At 35.5% G+C, this 21,802-nt stretch overlaps 2 protein-coding genes across 2 annotated transcripts in view; both read right to left on the bottom strand.

The window, feature by feature from the left end:
* ror2 (receptor tyrosine kinase-like orphan receptor 2) overlaps positions 1-2,353 on the bottom strand; it is a 96,345-nt gene extending 93,992 nt beyond the window's left edge. Inside the window, exon 1 of the mRNA XM_039675351.2 lies at positions 1,942-2,353. Within this exon, the coding sequence (XP_039531285.2) occupies positions 1,942-2,032 (91 nt within the window). The 5' untranslated portion in view covers positions 2,033-2,353. The remainder of the gene's footprint in view (positions 1-1,941) is intronic.
* Positions 2,354-4,917: 2,564 nt separating this feature from the next.
* sptlc1 (serine palmitoyltransferase, long chain base subunit 1) lies at positions 4,918-20,317 on the bottom strand. Its single transcript, XM_039675353.2, has 15 exons — positions 20,218-20,317; positions 18,146-18,253; positions 16,940-17,034; positions 16,721-16,814; positions 15,155-15,227; positions 14,940-15,072; positions 14,728-14,857; positions 12,521-12,610; positions 12,185-12,292; positions 12,004-12,099; positions 8,837-8,933; positions 6,630-6,684; positions 6,325-6,442; positions 5,527-5,600; positions 4,918-5,432 (listed from the first exon to the last, which is right to left on the bottom strand). The coding sequence occupies exons 1-15, from the start codon at positions 20,269-20,271 to the stop codon at positions 5,339-5,341; spliced, it is 1,419 nt and encodes a 472-aa protein (XP_039531287.1). The 5' UTR covers positions 20,272-20,317; the 3' UTR covers positions 4,918-5,338.
* Positions 20,318-21,802: the final 1,485 nt, after the last annotated feature.

Here is a 21,802-nt window from a genome sequence, read left to right as displayed (position 1 = left end):
AGGCAAAATGACAAAATAATTAATCAGAATACCAAGCAAAATTGTCTCCTTCTCCTAGCTCATGAACAGCTCCTATTCACACTCTCCGCCTCTGCATGTTTCGGAAAGGAATGATTCAGATTTCTCATGCCACAGCACTAGAAGACAGACGGGTTGCTCTCGTCACATCTTGAGTCTGCGCGTCAGGGATGGAAGTGCTAAAAAAAAAAAAAAAAAAATTCGCCAAAAAACGGGCTTAAATCGTCTTAATGGAGTTCCAATGAGATCGCTCTGTCCACTTCTTATACTGTCTATGGCTAAGGTCATGCTCCACTCGTCCACCCCACCCCCCATAACAAAACACACTACTAAATCTCCCACAAAACATTGATCTTGTGCAAAAAAACAAAAACAAAAAAAAAACATTATATAACAATTAATTTAATCATTTACTTCCCTTTTGAGTGTCATGGCTGGGAAATAGAAATCCGAGCCAAGTTTAAGTTAAATTTAGGTTTGTCTAAATTAAAAGAAACAAGGTCATAAAACTCAAAACAATGAAAAAATTCAGATGGCTTAAAATGTGTCAGTTTTGTGAACTCAAAAAAAGTTATAAATACTCATAAAAGTTCATTTAACGTAATTAGTTTCATTTGAGTTGGCTCAACTCAAACCAAATAATTCATTTAAGCACCTTTTTGTTTCTTAGTTTTTTATTCTGTGTCAGAAACGATCTTCCATAATATGGAACGTCTAAAGAAAAACTGGTCTTTTCTGCCTCCCATACACTCAAGTATCAAGCATCTTTAGACCTGGTGCCCCCCTCCCTTCAACTTCCCCGCATCTCGTGTATTTAAACACAAAAAAAAAACGTGTTCTGTGTGAACGAGTGTGTTCAAGTGTGAGGTAAAAACTGTGGCTGCTCACTTGCAGTCTTCAACAAATAGTTTGTGGCAATAGTTGCCAGGCTGATGAAGAAGAGTCAGTCACGTGTTGTTGACACACAGACACCTAATCAATGAGGCCAACACTTCCACTGCGCCCGGCCCACAGGCTCCAGTGCTGGGACAAAGCCTCAGCGCGGGGCGATAAAGGGGTCCCATCCCCCTTAAACCTCCAGACAAATGGCCAAAAGAGCGCAAACTCAAAACAGGAAATTTCAACATCTGTCACACTCCTCCCTGCGGGGAGGGAAACGAATTAACACGAAATCACTCTCAAAATATGCATCTGATTACCTTCAGCCAATTTCAACAAACAAACCCACGTAAATGCATTACATTTGATTTAAAGAGGGAATAATAAAGTTTGTGTTCGTTAAAACAGGCACAGTAAATTACAGATCAAAGTGAAGCAAAGGTGCATTCAGTTAGAGATGCTTAGATTAAATGCACTTAAAGGGATAGTTCAAAGTAATTTTGTAATTCTGTCATCATTTACACACCTTCCAAAATGCCTTCATTCTGTTGAACACAAAAGAAGATGCTTTGAAGAATATGGGTAACCAAACAGATGTGAGGCCCATTGACTTACATAGCTGGCTAAGAGAAAAAAAAAATACCCAGAAGTCAATGAGGACCAGACATTGCTTGGTTAACTTACCCATTCTTCAAAATATCTGTGTTCAGATCAAAGATATTTAGACATTGGTTCAACACGTAAATTAATAACAGAATTTAACATTTTTGGGTGAACTATCCCTTTAATCTGCTTCCCTTACAGTAGATTCAATCATTTTGCAGGAATCTGAACACCATATTTAGGAGACAAGGTAATAAATCATCTCACATCTTCGTAAGAGGGAGCAAAAACATTTTCCACACTTCCATTAATTATGCACACTCTTCAAATGATGAAATTCAGCAGACATTGCTTCCAATAGAATGTAATTAATACGATCATACACATATAAATCACGTTTATGAAAAAAAAAAACATAATAATAAAAGCACGAACTCTTACCTGCGTGTGTAAAAGTTGCGAGGAAGATGTATATGGCCAGCAGAAGAGTTTGAGTTGTAATCCTCAGTGTGTACATCCTTACGGGGAGCATTCCTCTGGAGCAGCGGGATTCCGGGATAAAGCCTCTCTCTCTCCACAAGTGAGGATGAAAGTTGAGTTTGCGCGTGCGAACAATGCGCGTTTTCCCAGGAGCTCAAGTGTGCGTTGAATGAAACTGTTTATGACGGTTCGTTTGCGAAACAATAACGCGTTTCATCCCGCTCAGTCGAAAGGTGTTCGTCGAGCGCCGCGGATCCCGTTCAAGTGTCCCAGAAGTCTCCTAACACCACAGTGAGCGAGTAACTCCAACTCCTCGTGACGTAGGATGGATCCGTCCCAAGGGAAAGAAGCACATTTACGAATCCTACTACTGCAACGGCTCCGCTCATGAATATTAATTAGCAAACGATACCCTAAATTGATTTAGCTGAATAGCTAACTTTGATTGGCTCTTGAATATTAACGAGGTCACGTGTCCCGACGCACCACGAAGGTTTTTAGGGGACGTCAGCATGGATAAGTGGTTTGGAAGTTCGATCACCTTGGAAAAACACGACACCTGCCGGTGAAACCTCGGGATCAGTCAGTGTTTTCATTCAGTAAATTGATCAAAATTAGTGGACTTTCGAGCTTTGTTTCGAATATTGAAGTATGACGCTGTAAAAGTTAGCCCACAATTGTTTTCAACATTGATAATTGAAATGTTTCTTGAGCAGAAAGTCAGCATATATTAACCCTGTCAAGCCTGATGTATGAATTCAGTGAGAATATTTTTGAAAATGGAGCAGGAGTCCGTCAAATCTAAAGAAACAGTAAAAAGATCAGCCCAAACTGAGCAAAAATGAGTCGTAAGAAATTATGATGCTAATGCCAATCAAAGCAGATACTTAAAGGAGTAGTTCACTTTAAAACAAAAAAACTTTTGCTGATAATTTACTCACCCCCACGTCAATCAAGATGTCCATGTCTTTCTTTCTTCAGTCGAAAAGAAATTAAGATTTTTTATGAAAACATTCCAGGATTTTCTCCATATAATGGACTTCAATGGGAACCAAGCGGTTCAAGGTTCAAATGAGAGTTTCAGTGCAGCTTCAAAGGGCTTTAAACGACACCAGACGATGAATAAGGGTCTTATCTAGTGAAACGATCGGCCATTTAAAAAATAAATAAAAAAGTTTAAATTTTATATGCACAAATGCTTGCCTTGCTCTGTTCTGTGATGAGCGTTTGTGACTCTCCTGTTCAAACTCATTCATCAAAATGAACAAATCTTTTTTCAAGTCATGACTCTAAGGGTCCTAGATAAGACCCTTACTCAGCGTATGGTGTTCCGCATACGGAAGTGCAAAAACTGCGGAACACCAAAAGATCCGCAGTGTGGCTTTAAAGCCCTTTGAATCTGCACTAAATCTCTCATTTGGACCTTGAACCATTTGGTTCCCATTGAAGTCCATTATGGAGAAAATTCTGGAATGTTTTCATCAAAAACCTTTGTTTCTTTTCGACTGAAGAAAGAATGACATGGACATCTTGGATGACATTGGGGTGAGTAAATTATCAGCAAAAGTTTTTTTAAAAGTGAAGTTACATAAACTATATTGTGCATTGGTGGTGTTTTACCCTCTATGTATGGCGCTTTGAGTACCCAGAAAAGGGCTATATAAATGTAACAAATTATTATTATTATTATTATAAAACCATATAAATCGTCACTCTATATCTGAATCTCTATGTCTGAATAAGATATTTATTTAAATGCTTAGTTTAATAATCAAAGCTCTGTCGTTTTAAAACATGAAGCAATGCAATACAATGATGATTGAGAGATGAACAAATAAGCCTTCCTCAAAAGCCTGATCATTCTTGATAATCATGATTTTAAAATGATGTATGAATAATCAAGTAAACAAGTTGCTTCAGCTCAGTAAGTGTTCATCTTGAAATTAAAGTTATTCTTATGTTCACTTTATAAAAATCAGAAAAAAGAATTTTCATTTGATAATTTAGAGGCCTGACAAATTAGCAAATCAAATATGATTCTGCAGCTTTATGGCTTCAGACTGACAGAGTTATGAAGATCCTGAAAACTTAGCTTTACTAATGCATTATACTCATGTTACATAACCGGATTACTTTTTCAAGTAATGAGTAGTTAACTATTCAAAAAAGTAACGCATGTTGCAACAAACCTGCAATAATTAAATGTTAAATTACACACATATACTTTATTCATTTAATCTTACTTCATTAAACAATGCGTCTACTTCTGACCTTCAATTAACCTTACGAAAAGGTCAAATTACTTCAGATAAATATCACATTGGTGTTTCTTTTTTTCTTCTTCTATTTTTATAGCTGAAATAAGAGAGGTGAACTTTCTTGTCTCATGTCATTTCACTTTTGGAGTGAGCCTTCAAGCTTTTTTACATTTGAAAAAAAGTAGAAATTCAGTTTTTTGTTATTTAAAAAAAAAAAAAAAACGCCCAGGTGAGAAAAAGTAACGCATTAAATTACTTTCCATTAAAAGTAACTAAGTAATCCAATTAGTTACTTGTTAGGGAGTAACATAATATTGTATCATTACTTTTAAAAGTAACTTTCCCCAATACTTACCACAGGAATAAATAATATATATAGAAAGAAAATGTATTTTAAATTGTTATATTTCACTGTATTCTTGATCAAATAAATGCAGAATAGACTTCTTTCAAAACATGACTCAAATCTTTGAACGATAGTGTATATTTCTGTATACATACATTTTTGGAGATTTTTGGAGAAAAAGATTTTAAAACCAATCCAACATGACTAACTTTGTATAAAGGCTTAAGCGGGTTTTATTCCTGAATTTTGCTAGAAAACAGTCACATTTTGAAATTGACAATCACTGAATCAAAACTGTGTGTGTGTGAGCAACAAATAAAATAAAAACCTGAATCCAAGAAAGAATAACTGCATCATTTAATGTATGATTCCTCAAAGCTAGAGAAAAAACACAATTAATTTGCAGTGAATGAACATTTTGAAACGTGGTATAGATGCAACTCTTTGGTCAAAGGTAACAAACAAAATGTAAAAACAAGTGTATAACAAAAAGTGACTATATATATAATAAGTATTCTCTTTTATGGTATTTATTGTTGATTAGTTAAGATCTCCCAACAGGTTTGATGTGCAAACAGCGTGAAGAACCAGCTCTGCGTTTATTTCAACGTGAAATAAAGACTCAAATAATCCACAGTATCTGTACACCAACATAAATATAATACAAAAAGGTTCGCTCAGTGTGTTGCAGAGGTCTTCGGGGTCAAAGGTCATCGAGCCGTGACTCTCACTTCCGTGTCTCTGATGGGCGTGGTCATTTCAGCAGGTTCACGGCGGCTTCTCGGATGCATGTCGCTGCTTTCTGGATGTCCTCCAGCGTCTGCTCGACGGTGACGACTACTCTAATGCTGAGGACACAGCAGAGGTTCAGGTCAAGAAATCAGGTTCACATCAGAACATCATTGCAGAGAGGTTAAACTGAGATCATCGTTCACAGCTGACCTTGGCGGTGGCAGGAATCGCTCTTCTTTGTCCAGATATCGAGCCAAAGTGAGCGCGATTTGTCTCTCCAAACTCTACGGAAATCACCAAAACAGATTATTTTACTCTCAGCGCATCATCCTGAAAGTCAACCTTTTTCAAAACTCTGTTTAATAATGTCTGTGATCTTATTGTGCACATTATATATTATAATCTAATGAGAAACTTTTATTTTGATTCATCACTGTATCTCTGCCTCTGAAATAATGTCACTTTTTTGGTTATATAGCCATGGGCTAATAAATATCATAAAATGGACAATTCTAACTCTAAATTGTGATTGGACGCGCCACGTTCAAATTACTCAGTGTCACATGATCCTTCAGAAATCAGTCTAATATGATTAAATATTTCAGATTATTATTATTATTAGTGTTGAAAACAGTTGTGCTGCTGCTTCATTTTTTTGTGAAAACTGATACATTTCAGAATTGTTTGATGAACAGAAAGTTCCATCAAACAGCATTTATTTGAAAATTAAATCGTTTGTAACATTATAAATCTCTTTACTGTCCCTTTCGTCCAATTTAATGCATCCTTGCTGAATAAAAGTATTAATAACTTTATTTTATATACTTATTTCAACTTTTCATGTTCATTTTGGTATCTAAAGCTGCAAAATTTGCGGAACACGAAACACTACGCACCGCTATGAGGTTACAGTGATATTGTTTTCCATTATTACACTGGATTGAATACTTTCACCAATATGCTGATGATCGAGACTCATTCTGTCAGTGATTTGCTGGCTGGACGTACGTAATCGACGATGGTTCGGAGCAGCTTCAGGTCGTTTGCTCTGGATCCCGTGCTGTTTTCCAGCTGTAGATGCAGAGCTGGAGCGAAAGACTCTCCCACCAGCTTCAGTCCTGGAGTCCTGCAACAAACCCCGAGGACATCATCACTCCAGGCCAGCCAACAGTACACAAGCTTATCAGTCCTCCTCCATGATGATTATAGCTCACAATAACATTGATAACACTGATTTGATTTTCACAGGCGATGTTTAATTTTTCTAAACACAAGATTTATTTCATGGAAAGAAGGAAGTAGGATTGACTTGCCCTTGCAGTGCTTCATGGACGTGTTGGCACTTTTCCTGCAGAACCCTGAAAATGCCTGTGAGGGAACATTTCAAATCACATATACACTCTCAGAGAAAAAAGGTACAAAAGCTGTCACTGGGGCGGCACTGCCATTTGAGAAATATTTTGACGCAAAAAACAAAACAAAAAAAACTAAACACCTTTTATTACTATAATTATTATTAATTATTATTATTTGCGAATTTTAAACATCTCGCGGCACGGATGTACCAATACAAATAAATGAAATGTGTTGTTTTTTTAAATCAAGTGATCAAAGTGCTCGTTGACTCGATCTGTGGTGCGGATAAAGTGTTCTCTTGTGGCTCGCACTGCCACAAGAAACATCTTCACACGGATACATACAGCGCTTGATCCGTTGCGGAGAAATCTCTATTCGTACCGGTGAAATCACATAGTAAAATGCACTCAAACATGTCCCTGCTTGACAACCACTGATAAAAATAATCGGACTAGAACCCAGAATCTCTTACGCGCTAGTTTAAAGTTCTGCCACTGGACCATTAAAACACTTACAAATAAAAGTCGGATTGGATTTATCCATTTCTTCATTTGAAAATTCTTGGCACCAGCACATATTAGATCTCATTAGGACAACAAATTAAACACAATGTACTATTTAAATAGATTGCTGGACATTTGGTACTGTATAGCCTACATATGATTTATGATTTAGCACTGTATTAGAAACTATGGTAGGAGGGGCATCAATGAGCGCTAGGGGGGCATGGCCCTCGAATGCCCCACCATAGCGCCGACCCTGCGGTTACTTCTGGAGAAAGTCAAAAAGAGCTGGGGATAATCTGGTGTTTCGATATGGCATGGTTCCCTCGTCAATGTAAGTCTATGGGATTTTCAGCCCTTTTAAAATCCGCCAAGCAAAAGTCTGATCGTACTTAAGAGTTTTATTCAAGTGCCTTAACTAAATGTGAGTAATTGTGTTGGCCAAGCAAATACAGCTAAAAATGATGTCTGAGCGTCGCTGCATATGGTTTAGATCAGCTGATTATCAAAGGGTCTCTTTAAAGCCCAGCCAAATCAGTCAACTAAAACACAGTTAAAAGTTTAAGAAAGAAAGAAATCCTTAGTCATGTTATATTAAGGACGGTGAAAAATCGTAATTCAGGTGTGTGTGTATATGTATATATATATATATATATATATATATACATACATATACTGTACACACAGAGTGGTGGCCAAAATTATTAGAACAGTAAGAATTTATGTTTTATAAGAAGCATCTTCTATTAACCAGGGCTTCGTTTATTTGATCCAAAATACAGCAAAAACAGAAATAGTGAAATATTTAAAAAAAAATATATATATATATTATTTTTTTCTCTTTGAATATATTTTAAAGTATTTTTTTCTGTGATCAAATTTCAGCATCATAACACCAGTCTTCAGTGTCACATGATCCTTCAGAAATTACTCTAATATGAAACATTTATAATCATCATCAATGTTGAAAACAGTTGTGTACAATTCATTTTCAAGATTCTTTGATGAATAAAGTTCAAAAGAACAGCATTTACCCAAAATAGAAAGCTTTTGTAACATCATAAATGTCTATGCTGCTCACTTTATCAATTGAATGCATCCTTACTGAATAAAATGAATAATTTCTTTAGTTTCTTTCCATAAAAAATATTCTTACTGACCCCAAACTTTTCAACGATAGTGTTTAATGTTACAAAAGCTTTCCATTTCAGAAAAATGCTGTTCTTTTGAACTTTCAATTCATCAAATAATTCGGGGGAAAAAAATTGTACACAACTGTTTTCAGCATTGATAATGAGAAATGTTTCTTGAGCATCAAATCATCATATTAGAGTGATTTCTGAAGGATCATGTGACACTGAAGACTGGAGTAATGATGCTGAAAACTCAGCTTTGATCACAGGAATACATTACAATTGAAAACTTTTCAAATAGAAAACAGTTCTTTTAAATTGTTAAATTATTTCACAATATTACAGTTTTTGCTTTATTTTTGCTCAATTAAACGAAGCCTTGGTGAGACTTTTAAAAGATTAAAAAAAATCTTATCGATAATTTTTGCCACCACTGTATATACAGGTATATCTAAAAGTATGTTCCCAAAATATATAGTAAATGGCTAGAGAAGATAAAATGCATGCTTTAGTCTAAGTAAATGTTACCTGGATCTTCCTCCATGATGTTCAGGCCTTCGATAGCAGCGGCGGCCAGCATGGGTGGAAGAGACGCGGAGAAACAGTAACCCTGGCCTGACAGACGCTGAAAACACACAACACACATTCATAATTCTCAACAGAAAACATTCATATTCAATTTAGAGTATAATAATGATGGGGAAATCTTTATCAGAAGCCAAGCAATGAAGGGTCCATCTGGATTTGTGAGTTTCGCAACCATTACAAAAACAAAACTATACAACATTTCATCGCATTTAAACAAAACTTAGATGTGGACAGTGGAGACAGTGGCAACTGGTGGTTATTATTAATCATTAATATACTTATAATTTTACAATTACAAATATGCTTTTAACCATCCCTGCAGAATCCAGCAATACCACATTTATCAGATCGCCAATATTATTGGTCCATTGGTCCAGATGGAAACTGCTGGATATTTGCCACACTTTGAAATTTAAGCATCTTTGGAACCAAAACTTGATAAATATGCTTTTAATGATTCAGTTTTTTCCCCCACTGAACTCTTTCCTATGCCTTTAGGGGACAAAATCAATAATGCCCTGTCGGTTTACTTGTCTGCCATTTTTTACCATTATGAATGTTTGTATACTTAATCCATATTCTCAAATCTTCACCAAACTGGACTATAAATTGAATGCTTGATCTTCACATCGAGCCACATGTTATCACACTGAGTTATTGGGTTTTGAGTCTCGAGGGGCATTATTTCAAAGTAACTGAGCAGTAAAAGTGCACGAAAATCTGCAAACAGCCCAGATTGTTGATGCTCCATATGCATTTCAGTGGAGCGTGTGGATTCACTTCCTTCACATCATTAAAGGGAAGAACGAATCTGATACGATCCATGTGATTCGCAAGCCATGTTATGACAGTCAAATAGGCAGGGAAAAGAATAAATGACTGTATGAAAGTTAAATCAAACCTCATAAATACAGAGGATAGCAAAATGCATCATATGGTAACTTAAGTGGAATTACGTCATAGCAAAAGATTGATTTCTGTCAATTATCCACCATAGAAACTTCTAACTGTGTTAGAAACTCCCATTTCATAAGGATCTGGATCACATATCAAAGACTCGGTCACATGAGGATAATTCCACACGTCCAGATTTAAAAAAGCATATGTATATAACTAGTTTTATCTTCAGATTATAAAAACCATATGTACAGAAATATACATCAAAAGAAGCCTCTTTTGTTCATTCAAACAAATGACCAGAAAGCCAAATCTTTTAGATTCGCAGCACCAGATAAGAGTATGTGCAACATACAGTTGCCTAATGAAAGCCTTTGCTTACTGAACACAGACACAAAACCAACGTCAAAAATTGAAAATACAGATTCTTTTCGGCTGTAAACACATTTCCCATGCACTGATATACACACAGTCAAAATGAATGAGTGTGGAAAAATGGACAGCAAGCCAGAGATGATGTGAACAGACATTAGACTGAAGCCAGGTGTTATGCCTTAAGTCGGATGTGGAATATTCCTATGTAATGCCGTCGGGGAGGGGTAACAGACTATGATTGACAGACGACAAAAAAAACTTACAAAAATTCACACAGTACACGGTTAAAGGGATAGTTCACCCAAAAATCAAACTTACCCCATGATTTCTTCCCCTCAAGTCATCCTAAGTGTATATGACTTTCTCCTTTCAGAAAAATGCGATCGGAGCTCTTACAAGCTTTATAATTGCAGTGAATGGCCGTTTCTGTTTTAGTCCAAAACAGTACATCTATCCATGAAAAAAGTGCACTTATGATGGATAGATGCACTTTTATGATGGATAGATGCACTTTTATGATGATAGATGAACTTTTGTGATGGGTAGATGCACGTTTATCAAGGATAGATGCACTTTTATCATGGGTAGATGCACTTTTGTGATGGGAGATGCACTTTTGTGATGGGTAGATGCACTTTCATCATGAATAGAAGCATTTTTATGATGATAGATAAACTTTTGTGATGGGTAGATGCGCTTTTATCATGGATAGATGCACTTTTATGATGGATAGACAGACTTTTATGATGGATAGATGCACTTTCATCATGGATAGATGCACTTATATCATGGATAGATGCGCTTTTATAATGGATAGATGCACTTTTATGATGGATAGACAGACTTTTATGATGGATAGATGCACTTTTATCAAGGATAGATGCGCTTTTATCATGGATAGATGCACTTTTATGATGGATAGACACTTTTATGATGGATAGATGCACTTTCATCATGGATAGATGCACTTTCATAATGGATAGATGCACTTTTGTGATGGGTAGATGCACTTTTATTATGGATAGATGCACTTTTATGATGATAGATGAACTTTTATGATGGATAGATGCACTTTTATCAAGGATAGATGCACTTTTATCAAGGATAGATGCACTTTCATCAAGGGTAGATGCACTTTTGTGATGGGTAGATGCACTTTTATCATGGATAGAAAAACTTTCATCAATGATAGATGCACTTTAATGATGGATAGATGCACTTTCATCATGGATAGATGCATTTTTATGATGGATAGATGCACTTTGATGACCATAGATGAACTTTGGTGATGGATAGATGCACTTTTATGATGGATAGATGCACTTTCATCAAGGATAGATGCACTTTCATCATAGGTAGATGCACTTTTGTGATAGATAGAAGCACTTTTATGATGATAGATGAACTTTTGTGATGGTAGATAAACTTTAATGACGGATAGATGCACTTTTATCATGAATAGATGTACTTTTATGATGGATAGATGTACTTTGATGATGATACATGCACTTTTATCATGGATAGATGCACTTTTATTTTAAGTTTGGAAGAGCCAGGGTATTTTTTTATTATAACTCTGATTGTGCTCGTCTGAAAGAAGAAAGTCATATACACCCAGGATGACTTGAGGGTGAGTAAATCAAGGGCTACTTTTCATTTTTTGGTGAATTATCCCTTTAAGTACATCGTGCATCAGTCGTTTGGGACGCAACCTTAAAGAGTCTGACTTTGAGTTGAATGGCAAAACAGACATTATGCTGAATATTCCTGTAATAAAGTGCCAATTTACAAAGTAAGTTTGATGGTGCAAATCAGTTGTTACTTTGTAGTCATACCTGATGATCAATCACAAATGACCGTCCACAGCAGAAACCTCCGATGGATGCCAACGCATTCTCCATGTTGGCACTTATGAGGTCAATATCATCAATCTGAAATTAAAACACACGTCATTATTTTTCAACAAAGCACCTACAACTGTAGAGAAGTGTACTGTTTATTCAAGCCATTACATACGTTGACCCCAAAATGCTCTGTGACTCCTCTTCCATGTTCTCCAAGCACCCCGAAAGACATGCTCTCCTCTAAAAAGATCCGTACTTTATATTTGTACTTCAGTTTTACCTGGAAAAGAAGATGCATCCATTAAGAAAACCAACTCGTGTTGAAAATGCAACCAGTGCAATGTAATAGTAGCAGTGATATGTTTGTTAAATCCCACAAAAGTTATAAACCGTATTAGAAGAGGTATACAGAGCATTCAGATCCTTTTCTTTTTTCTTTTAATACTTCTTATGTTGCAGCCTTATTATGAATTATTCTCTGAATGCACAGCAGGCTACATGATCTTACCAGTTCAGGCAGTGGACAGATATCTGCAGTGTTGATATAGAGACCCTCAACTAAAATGAACCGTCGGATTACTCTCGCCTTACGTGGATTCTGAAATAAAAAAACACATAACTATGAATGAACTAGCATGTCTACAGCAAAACAAACAGCTGCTGCATTCAAAATATTATATACTCTTTCATTATATGAAGAGTTCAGATGCAAAAGCCTCTAAGTGCCATTTGAAATTTTCTTCTAGAATGATCATTTTTATCAAGCTTGTATATTTAAGTTCAGTGATTTCACTTAAATGGCAATGAAGATTACCTATTAATTGTCATTTAAGTGAAATTACTGAACTTAAATATACAAGTTTGATAAAAATCATCATTAAAGAAGAAAATTTCAAATGGCATTTAGAGGCTTTTGCATCTGAACTCTTCATATATACTGAGTGAATGTAGACTGTTGCTAAGGTCTTTTGAGTGGTTGTTGGGGTGGATAGATGAATATATGTACTACTACATATATAAAGTATAACATACAATATACTGTATCTTATTGTGCTTGATACATCAGTGCATGTTCTACTAAAGAAAAAAAAATATATGAAGAGTTCAGATGCAAAAGCCTCTAAATGACATTTGAAATTTTCTTCTTGAATGATGATTTTTATCAAACTTGTATATTTAAGTTCAGTAATTTCACTTAAATAACAATTAATAGGTAATTATCATCGCCATTTAAGTGAAATTACTGAACTTAAATATACAAGTTTGATAAAAATCATCATTAAAGAAGAAAATTTCAAATGGCATTTAGAGGCTTTTGCATCTGAACGCTTCATATATAAATATATATATATATATATATATACACACATATATATATTTTAGCCTTTAATTTTTGGTTATCAAAACCCAAAAATTATCTCTATTTGCCCACCCAGAGATTTTGGCTCGTCCATGAGAAAATGAGTTAGGAAGTACGAATGCACGAGTGCGATCTGAGTTTTTCTGAGAGATATAATCACTTGCAAACGAGCGAAGCATGGCAGTTGATCAGTGTTCGGATGTACAAATGAACACAAAAGTATTTCTTAGTTCCTTCACCCGAGCCTCTGAAGAAACAATGGGCTAATTTTATTTTCCCTGGAAATGCGCCGACACAGCTTCCCAAAGTTTTGTATGGTCCAAACATTTCACCGACGACGGTTTCCTCAACTTGGGCCAATACAGAGCTGGCCTTAACGAACGTCTGAAAATAAATCTATCGAGCCACCAGCCAAGTTCAGAGAGGTAATCTTTCTCTCAAAATCATTCAATACTGTTTATGAATAAGTGAGTCAAGCCAGTGACTAAAATATCAACTTCACATCGTTTCTTTTAGTAGGATGAAAGTAATCTTATTTAAATTGTGAACAAATTATATACAGAAAGCAATCAAAGAACAATCTTTCCACAGCGCAAGTTTATCTGGACAACTCGTTATGAAATCAATGACGCACGTTACACTGCACAGCGAAGCTCTCACTGTATTACATCATCATGTCTGCATTGGTGAAAGCATTAGAGAGAGTGCAGAAAATGCGTTGCAATGATGAGATCTTCATTCTCGCGATCAACAGACTGTCCTCTGCTTGCTCAATGCTCATCACGGCAACATTTTATGTGATGGGAATAGATCTAAATACTTTAAAATCTTCTCACGATTTGTTAATCTCGATAGCTGTAATAGTAAAAACGTATAATAGCTGTAGTAAAAGTATTTAGAGAGAGTTTCACATGTTTCATATGCAAGCATGTCAGCCAATTACACTGAATCCCACAACAGACACACCCCTTCAAAAAAGCATTCAAATCAGAGGCTAAAATCAGGCTAGGAAAAATGCCTTTTTATTTATAAATTATGACTATTTTTGATCTAAAAAAACATACTAGCATTATAAATGCAGCCCAGGAAACATTATAAAATAACCCCATGTCAGGGGAGCTATAAAGATGCAGTAATTTCTGAGAAACGCTGTTGAACATTTAAATCAACACCTAAACAAACAATTTTGTGAATATTTGCTTGATGTCTCTTCTGTGTGTGCTGAAAAAAATATCTCTTACTACACCTTTAAAACATTATTTGATACCTTTTTACCAGGAAACAGGTTAAAAACACCATTTTATACTTAATCTATTGAATTTCTTTTCATGTCACCTGGTCAAATCCCTCCTCACCTTCTGATCTTCAATCTCTTGCTCCTTCAAAAGGCGCTCTAGGTCCTCCATATCGTTGTGTCTGAAGTATTTGATGAAGCTGCGTGAAGCCTGGAGGCCTTTCTGGATGGAGAAACACGCCGCCTCGTCGCTGAGAGAACCAGAGACACAGATCAGGATACGCTTTATTGTCTCTAAAGATGCTCCTGTTTTAGCTGTGGATGTTAACTCACACAAAGATGATGTCTCCTCTCTTGGAGTACGCTGGAATGGCACTGGCGATGGTGGCGAAGCCATACGAGTAGATAATGGCCTCCTCTGTTCTCATGAACCTTGCCAAGCGCTCTTCCAACTCCAGATGAACATCTGCAGAACATTTACATGCTTTAAACTGACAGTGTCCTCAGACAGACAGACAGACAGAAAGCTGAGGTGTAGATCCACCCACCGAAGGTCCCATAGAATCCTCTCGGCCCACATGTTCCAACACCATATTTTTTTAGTGACGCCAGTGCCTTCAACTGAAAACAGATTAATGATACCATGAGACACAGTGGATTAAAGCTTTTGTTGAAGTATGATAGAATTTTCATCACTACCAGAGTTCCTAAAAGGGATACTCCACCATTTTTTCATATTAAATTATGTTATTCCCTTTACTAAGACGGATGCATACATCTGTCGTCTCAGTGCGTGCACTTAATCGCTCTGGCACGCGAGACACTTTGATCGCACATAACTAGCCCAGTTCATTCAATATGGGCCAAGCAGAGAAGCGACCAATCTTTTTCTGAATCAATTCATTCGTTTCGTTGAATGAACCAAATGACTCCGAAAAAGATTTGGTCATTTTGATGATTTGAACAGGAGAGTCAAATGTGCATCACAGAACAGAGCAAGGTGAGCATTTGAGCTTATAAAACTTAAACTTCATTATTTATTTATTAAATGAGCGATCTTTTTGCTTGATAAGACCCTTATTCATCGTCTGAAATCGTTTAAAGCCCTTTGAACAGTTTGCAGTTTGTACTGAACGTGTCTTTTGGCCCTTGAACCGTTTGGATACCAGTAAAGTCCATTATATGGAGAAAAATCCAGTAATTCATTTCTTTTCAACTGTAGAAAGAAAGACATGGACATCTTGGATGACATGGGGGTGAGTAAATTATCAGCAAAAGTTCTCTCAAAAGTGAACTACTCCTTTAATATGGAAAAAACAGTGGAATATCCCTTTAATGACCAAGAATATCGAAATATTTACACTGGCCACTTTATGTACATTAATTCTTCTAGTTATATGAATAAATTAAAAATTGGCCCCATTTTCTAGTGTTCGTTTTGTTAAAGAAAAGTAGAAAAATGTTAGCCGACGACTTTTTTTTTTCAATGACTAAAAAGAGACGAGGACGAGACACCAATGTCATTAAATGATAACTGTTATTATAACATTTAAAATGTTGTTAAAAAAATAGAAACTTTACCAAAATCTCTCATCGTTTTGATTTAAAAAAGGACAAAAACAAATATAATAGCAAGGATGCATTAAATTGATGAAAAACTTATTTAAATTATTAGAAAAGATTTATAGAACAAAAAAAATGCTGTTCGCACAACTGTTTTCAAAATTGATAATAATCAGAAATATTTCATCATATTATAATAATTTCTGTAGGATCATGTGACACTGAAGACTGGAGTTATGATGCTGGAAACTCAGCTTTGATCACAGGAATACGTTACACTTTACTATATATTTGCATAAAAAACAGCTATTTTAAATGGTAATCATTTTTTGACAATTTTACTGTTTCTACTGTATTTTTGATCAAATAAATGCAGCCTTGGTGAGCCGCAAGTTATTTACAGTAAGTGTAAGCGCCATGTAAACTACACCTCAATCAAGATGTGTTTAGCATTAACGATCAATCTGCACGTTACAATCAGGAACAGCTACGCCGTCTGTAAATGTAAAGAATGGAAAAGCACTTGGACTAGCGTCTGTGCTGCTACAAACCTTCACACGCTCGTTGTCCAGCAGACCCAAGAAGTTAAATGAGGCGAAGTTAATGCACTCTTTCCCATTTACGATGATTTTGTGGCTTGGAGGGCTGTAAAAGAAAAACACTGCCTCAGTCAGGATAATTTACACCGTAATTATAATTCCATACGGGGGCCGACAGAGCTATGATGAAGGGAGACATGCTGGTCTCGCAGACCCACACACAAGACGTACCCTGTGACCACATCGTAATGAAGGGAAGGATGATCTTTAGATACGGGGGACACCAGCGGCTCAGGCTGCCACTCCTCAATTAACTCCTCTTTCTCCTGAAACACATGATTAGAGGACACACACAAATGCTTATGCAATCGAGCTAAATTTCCTGTGTTGAAGTAACTGGGTCAAATTTCCATTACCACTATTACAATACTGTCATTCCATTTTACACATTTCTAACTTGTCTTAAGAGCAAACGGTGACTCGGATAGGTCAAAAAATATGCGAGGCGAAGCGTTAGGATAATATAACATCAGTTTATATTATTTCTTAGATTTCTTAGAGGTCTGTTGTGTTTTTACTGAGGTTGTGTGAGAGAAAAACACAGACTGGGAAAATTCGGAAGATCACAAAGTATGTCTGTGAAAATTTTTTTTTTCTAACTCCCCCCTGAAAAACTAGTCCTGTTCAAACTTCAAATAGGGCTTATGTTGTGTTTTGATCTTGTGCAAATTTTAGTTGGCTTAATGGCAACTAATTGAATACAAATCAATTATAGTTAACAAACAGTAACTGTATTAACAGCAACTCAAATTAATACTTAAACATAAATGCGTAGGATTTTATTAATGGTTATTGAAAAAAAGTCTGAGCTTTACATGGATATAAAATTTGCAAAATATCAGATCATATTTGATATTCTTTAGTAAAACACAAAAGTTTGAGGTCAGTAAGAGTTTCTAAAATAAATTAATATAAATATGCAATTAATTGACAGTAAAGGAATACATAACCTTTTATTCATCAAAAAATCCTCAAACATTTCCACAGAAATATGAATCAGCACAGCTTTTTTCACGGATAATAATCTGAAATGTTTCATCACACATTAGAGTGATTACTGAAGGATCATGTGACACTGAAGACTGGAGTAATGAGGCTGGAAACTCAGCTTTAATCATGGGAATAAAATAACAGTTTACAAAGAAAACAGCAATTTTTTAAATTGTAATAATATTTCACAATATTACTGTTTTTACTGTATTTTTAAACAAATAATTGCAGTCTTGGTGAGCAGAAGAGACTTTAAAAAACATTTAAAAAATATCACTGGCCACAAACTTTTGCACAATGGTGAACAATAAGCCAAAATAGCTAGAATCAAACAGAAATCATCCTTCAGCTAACACTGCACCAGTGTGTGAAAGCAGGATCTCTCACCTTTTCTGTGAGGTCCGATCTCTCCTGAAGTTTATATGTTTTGGAAAACAGCAGTCTGATAATCCATAAAATCAGAATACCTTCTAAAATCAAATGATATGCTGGTGCCTAGAAGAGAAATCAACATTATTATGAAACGAACTGCATGTCTTCCTCATCTGATCATTAAACACATTCATAAGCCATGTATAATGGTGATGAATGAACACTTGTGATGCGCATCATATATTAATGTTTTCATCATTCATCAGATAAATTTACACCATAATTAAAATGCAATGCTTTTTTCCAGATCAAGCACCCCTTATCAGACATCCTAAAGATGAGTGTGTCTTATAACAGTATAACTTGTCAGCAATTGAATGTTTTATAAATTACAGTAAGTTGTGCAATGCAGTGATAAGATGCAGATTTTTTTCTTTTTATAGGATTATTGCTATAGTTTTCATATAAAACGCTCACAATCAATCAATATAAAGCATTCACGGGTGATTCTTTAGCTATGGTACTTTTCTTGTCCCTGGATGAAATAATAAAATCTAAAAAACATTTCTTCTTTTTTGTTTTTGTCAGACTTACTTCACCCTAAGGGGAACTTATAAAAGATTTATCATGGCTCAATCATTCTTTATATTATATAATATGAGGCCTTTTATGCATTATTTTTACTGTTTTCCCTGTCCCTAAGCCAGACTTTGTACCTTCAACCTCGCTTAATTCTAAATTAAATATTTAAATAATGTAGATTTTAAGTACAAATTATAAAATAATGTCTATTTCAATTATACATATTATATATTGCAATATTTATTCATATTTTCTTATATTTTTCTTAAGTAGAACCCTTGTCCCTTGGATTCACTGTCATTTCCACCACACTGTACAAAATAGAATCCTGGGATCATTGTTTTAGGTTTGAATACTTAGTAACCATAGCAATAGAAACTCCACAATGAACACATGGCTGGGTGAAAGGGTGACCTCTTTAGGGGGCAATGAAAAGAAGAAAAATCAAGGCAAATAAGACTAAAACAGATTATGTTTATTAGCCGTCATTTCCAAACGGCTCATATTTCACATGGACGTAAAAATAACTGGATAAAATTAATTTAATAATGTGTAAATGGTGTATATTTAATGCTAACTGTAATATCATGATATTTTAGAGGAAAAGGCGGGAAATGTCATTTCCACCACAGTCATTTCCACCACGGTGTTCATTGTGGTGGTAAAGACAGGTTGTGGTGGAAATGACATTGTTCGTGCAAAACAGCAAATTATTTTGGGCTATAATACTAAAACGTTAATGTAAAAACAAAAGAAAACATACAATTAATTAAGTTTAGGTAGTAAGAAATATTTTATTATTTTTTATTGCTACAAGTTGGTAAATAAGAGAACTTGGGCGTTTTCTTGGGCTGTCAGATAAAAATGCCAATATACTATTCGATACAAATCATCGCACCCAATTTAAGGGAAGGTTTCTAGACAGATTGAGAAACCAACTGATACTAAAAAACTGTTTGTTGAAATGTTTTTATTTTCTGAAACTGTCTAGCTCAAAGAGTACCATAGTTGAAGAATCACCCTCACACAAAAACTGATCATACAGATTTGGTCAAAGTTAATCACACACTTGAGTTGCAGATTCAGAATAAACAGCACACAATCCATTAAAACATTTACCAGGATTTACACCAAAAACAGTTGCTGTTAGTACTTCAATAACTTGAAATCAAACCCAAACATGACAGAATGATTCTGAATGCTTCTTAATTATATATTTATGATGAGAGCCTATATTAATGTCATGCTTTTGGTGTATTGACAGTAAGGGTAATAACTTTCTGACGGGGTCACTGAAGTAAACTCAGGTGTATGAGTGAGCCTCACCTGTCTGACTGTGAAACACTTCCTGGAGTTACAACACTGAAGAAGATTTATTATGTGTGTGAAATATAGCCAAACAAAATCATATGGGCCGGTGCTGTTCATCCGAACACACGCTAAATGTCTGTCGATATTTACGAAAATTAAAAAATAAATAATACAAGCAGAAAGTTTGTAGTTACCTCGTAAAAAGCTTGCACCATCTCCACCAACACCCACTGTTGCCCCGACGCCATTTTGACTGAGTCATGTGACTGAGTGCGCGCCCCTGATTCATGTGAGGCGCCATCGCGCGGAGATCACGCGCCGGTGCAGTTTCCCTCGTTTTATATTATTTTTTATAATATGATGTCACTTATTGACATATGATGTCAGAATCAAACCACGCTGTAGCGTTGGAAATGCAAAACAAATAACACCATTTCCCACAAAATACTACCCAGTGAAGCGTGTTTTGGAAAGAATTACCCTGAATATTTCTACCTGTCAACAGTTTTGCAAATGTGCATGCACGATAGACATTTGTTTTATTTGATGCACTTTTTTATTTTCAGAATGACTTTTATGTGAAGTAACTTACAATACATTAAGCAATTATTTATTTTATTAGGAAAACACATTAGATAAAAAGTGGACTCTTTGCAAATCAATTTGTCATTAGCTATTTTTATTTATGCATAGGCCCAAAGTCCTTTGATAGGCCTAAACAATGTGAAATAAACTATAAAATAATGTTACTGTGTTTTTAAAGGTGCACTAGCCTATGAGTATGTTTTCTGGCAGCTAATGTTGTCAATAATGTGAAATAGGCCTATAATATTTCTTGTTGTTGCGGAATTCTTTAAAACAGATGCTTCATATTTTTGTGGAAGCCATAACCCTTTTTTCCGGATTCCTGAACGAATACAAAATCACACTTTTGATAAATTTAATGTCAGGCTGTTAATTGCTGCTATATAAATAAATAAATAAATAAATAAAACGCTATCTTACTGACCCAAACATTTAGCCTAAACGGCAGAGTACAGAATCACTTTAAATATTGTAGGCTACACAAACAGCATGGCCCAAAATATCGTTGAAATATAGAAATAGCCCAAATTCACAATCAAAGTCTCTGTCTCTGCATATTTCTAGGCTCTGTGTGTGTTTATTTATGTGTGACCCATGTGATGTAACCATTTTATTTCACAAATCAAATGCGACTTTCTAAACTCTTCCTGTGTGAGCCTGACACCTAGTGGCGTTTTCGAGATCTGTACTTGTAGGTCTACGTCTACAGTATTTCATTCGCGTCGTCCGGAGACACGTGAAGTGTGTGCCATGGAGAGCTCAACTTTTTATTGTATTAATATATTTGTAGTCTTCTGTAATGTTGTGTTGTTTTTATACGCAAATGGCTGATGTCCATATATTCGACACACATTTTTTACCTTGTTCTGCTGCAAAACAAAAGTCACTAATGTGGTTTATATAGTTGCTATTGGGTTAGTGTGTCACGTGTTCACTATCTAACCTCAGGTCACTACAGAGACAACACTAAAGACAGCATCACACCGTCCTTCAACAGTGTATCCTGACAGATGAGGTGGTAATATGCTACCTAACTGCTGAAAGTGTAACATCTACTTTGAAATTAGTTATTACTAGAATGTTCTTCACTCAAATGTACCACAATGTTTAAGAAATTTTTCTTGAGCATCAAATCAGAGTGATTTCTGAAGGATCATGTGACAATACATGATTTCTACATTTACATAGAAAACA

The sequence above is a fragment of the Pimephales promelas genome, chromosome 23 (genome assembly GCF_988280905.1).
Source record: "Pimephales promelas chromosome 23, fPimPro1.hap1.1, whole genome shotgun sequence".
NCBI classification, from domain to species: domain Eukaryota; kingdom Metazoa; phylum Chordata; class Actinopteri; order Cypriniformes; family Leuciscidae; genus Pimephales; species Pimephales promelas.
This window is presented reverse-complemented; position numbering and strand designations above follow the sequence as displayed.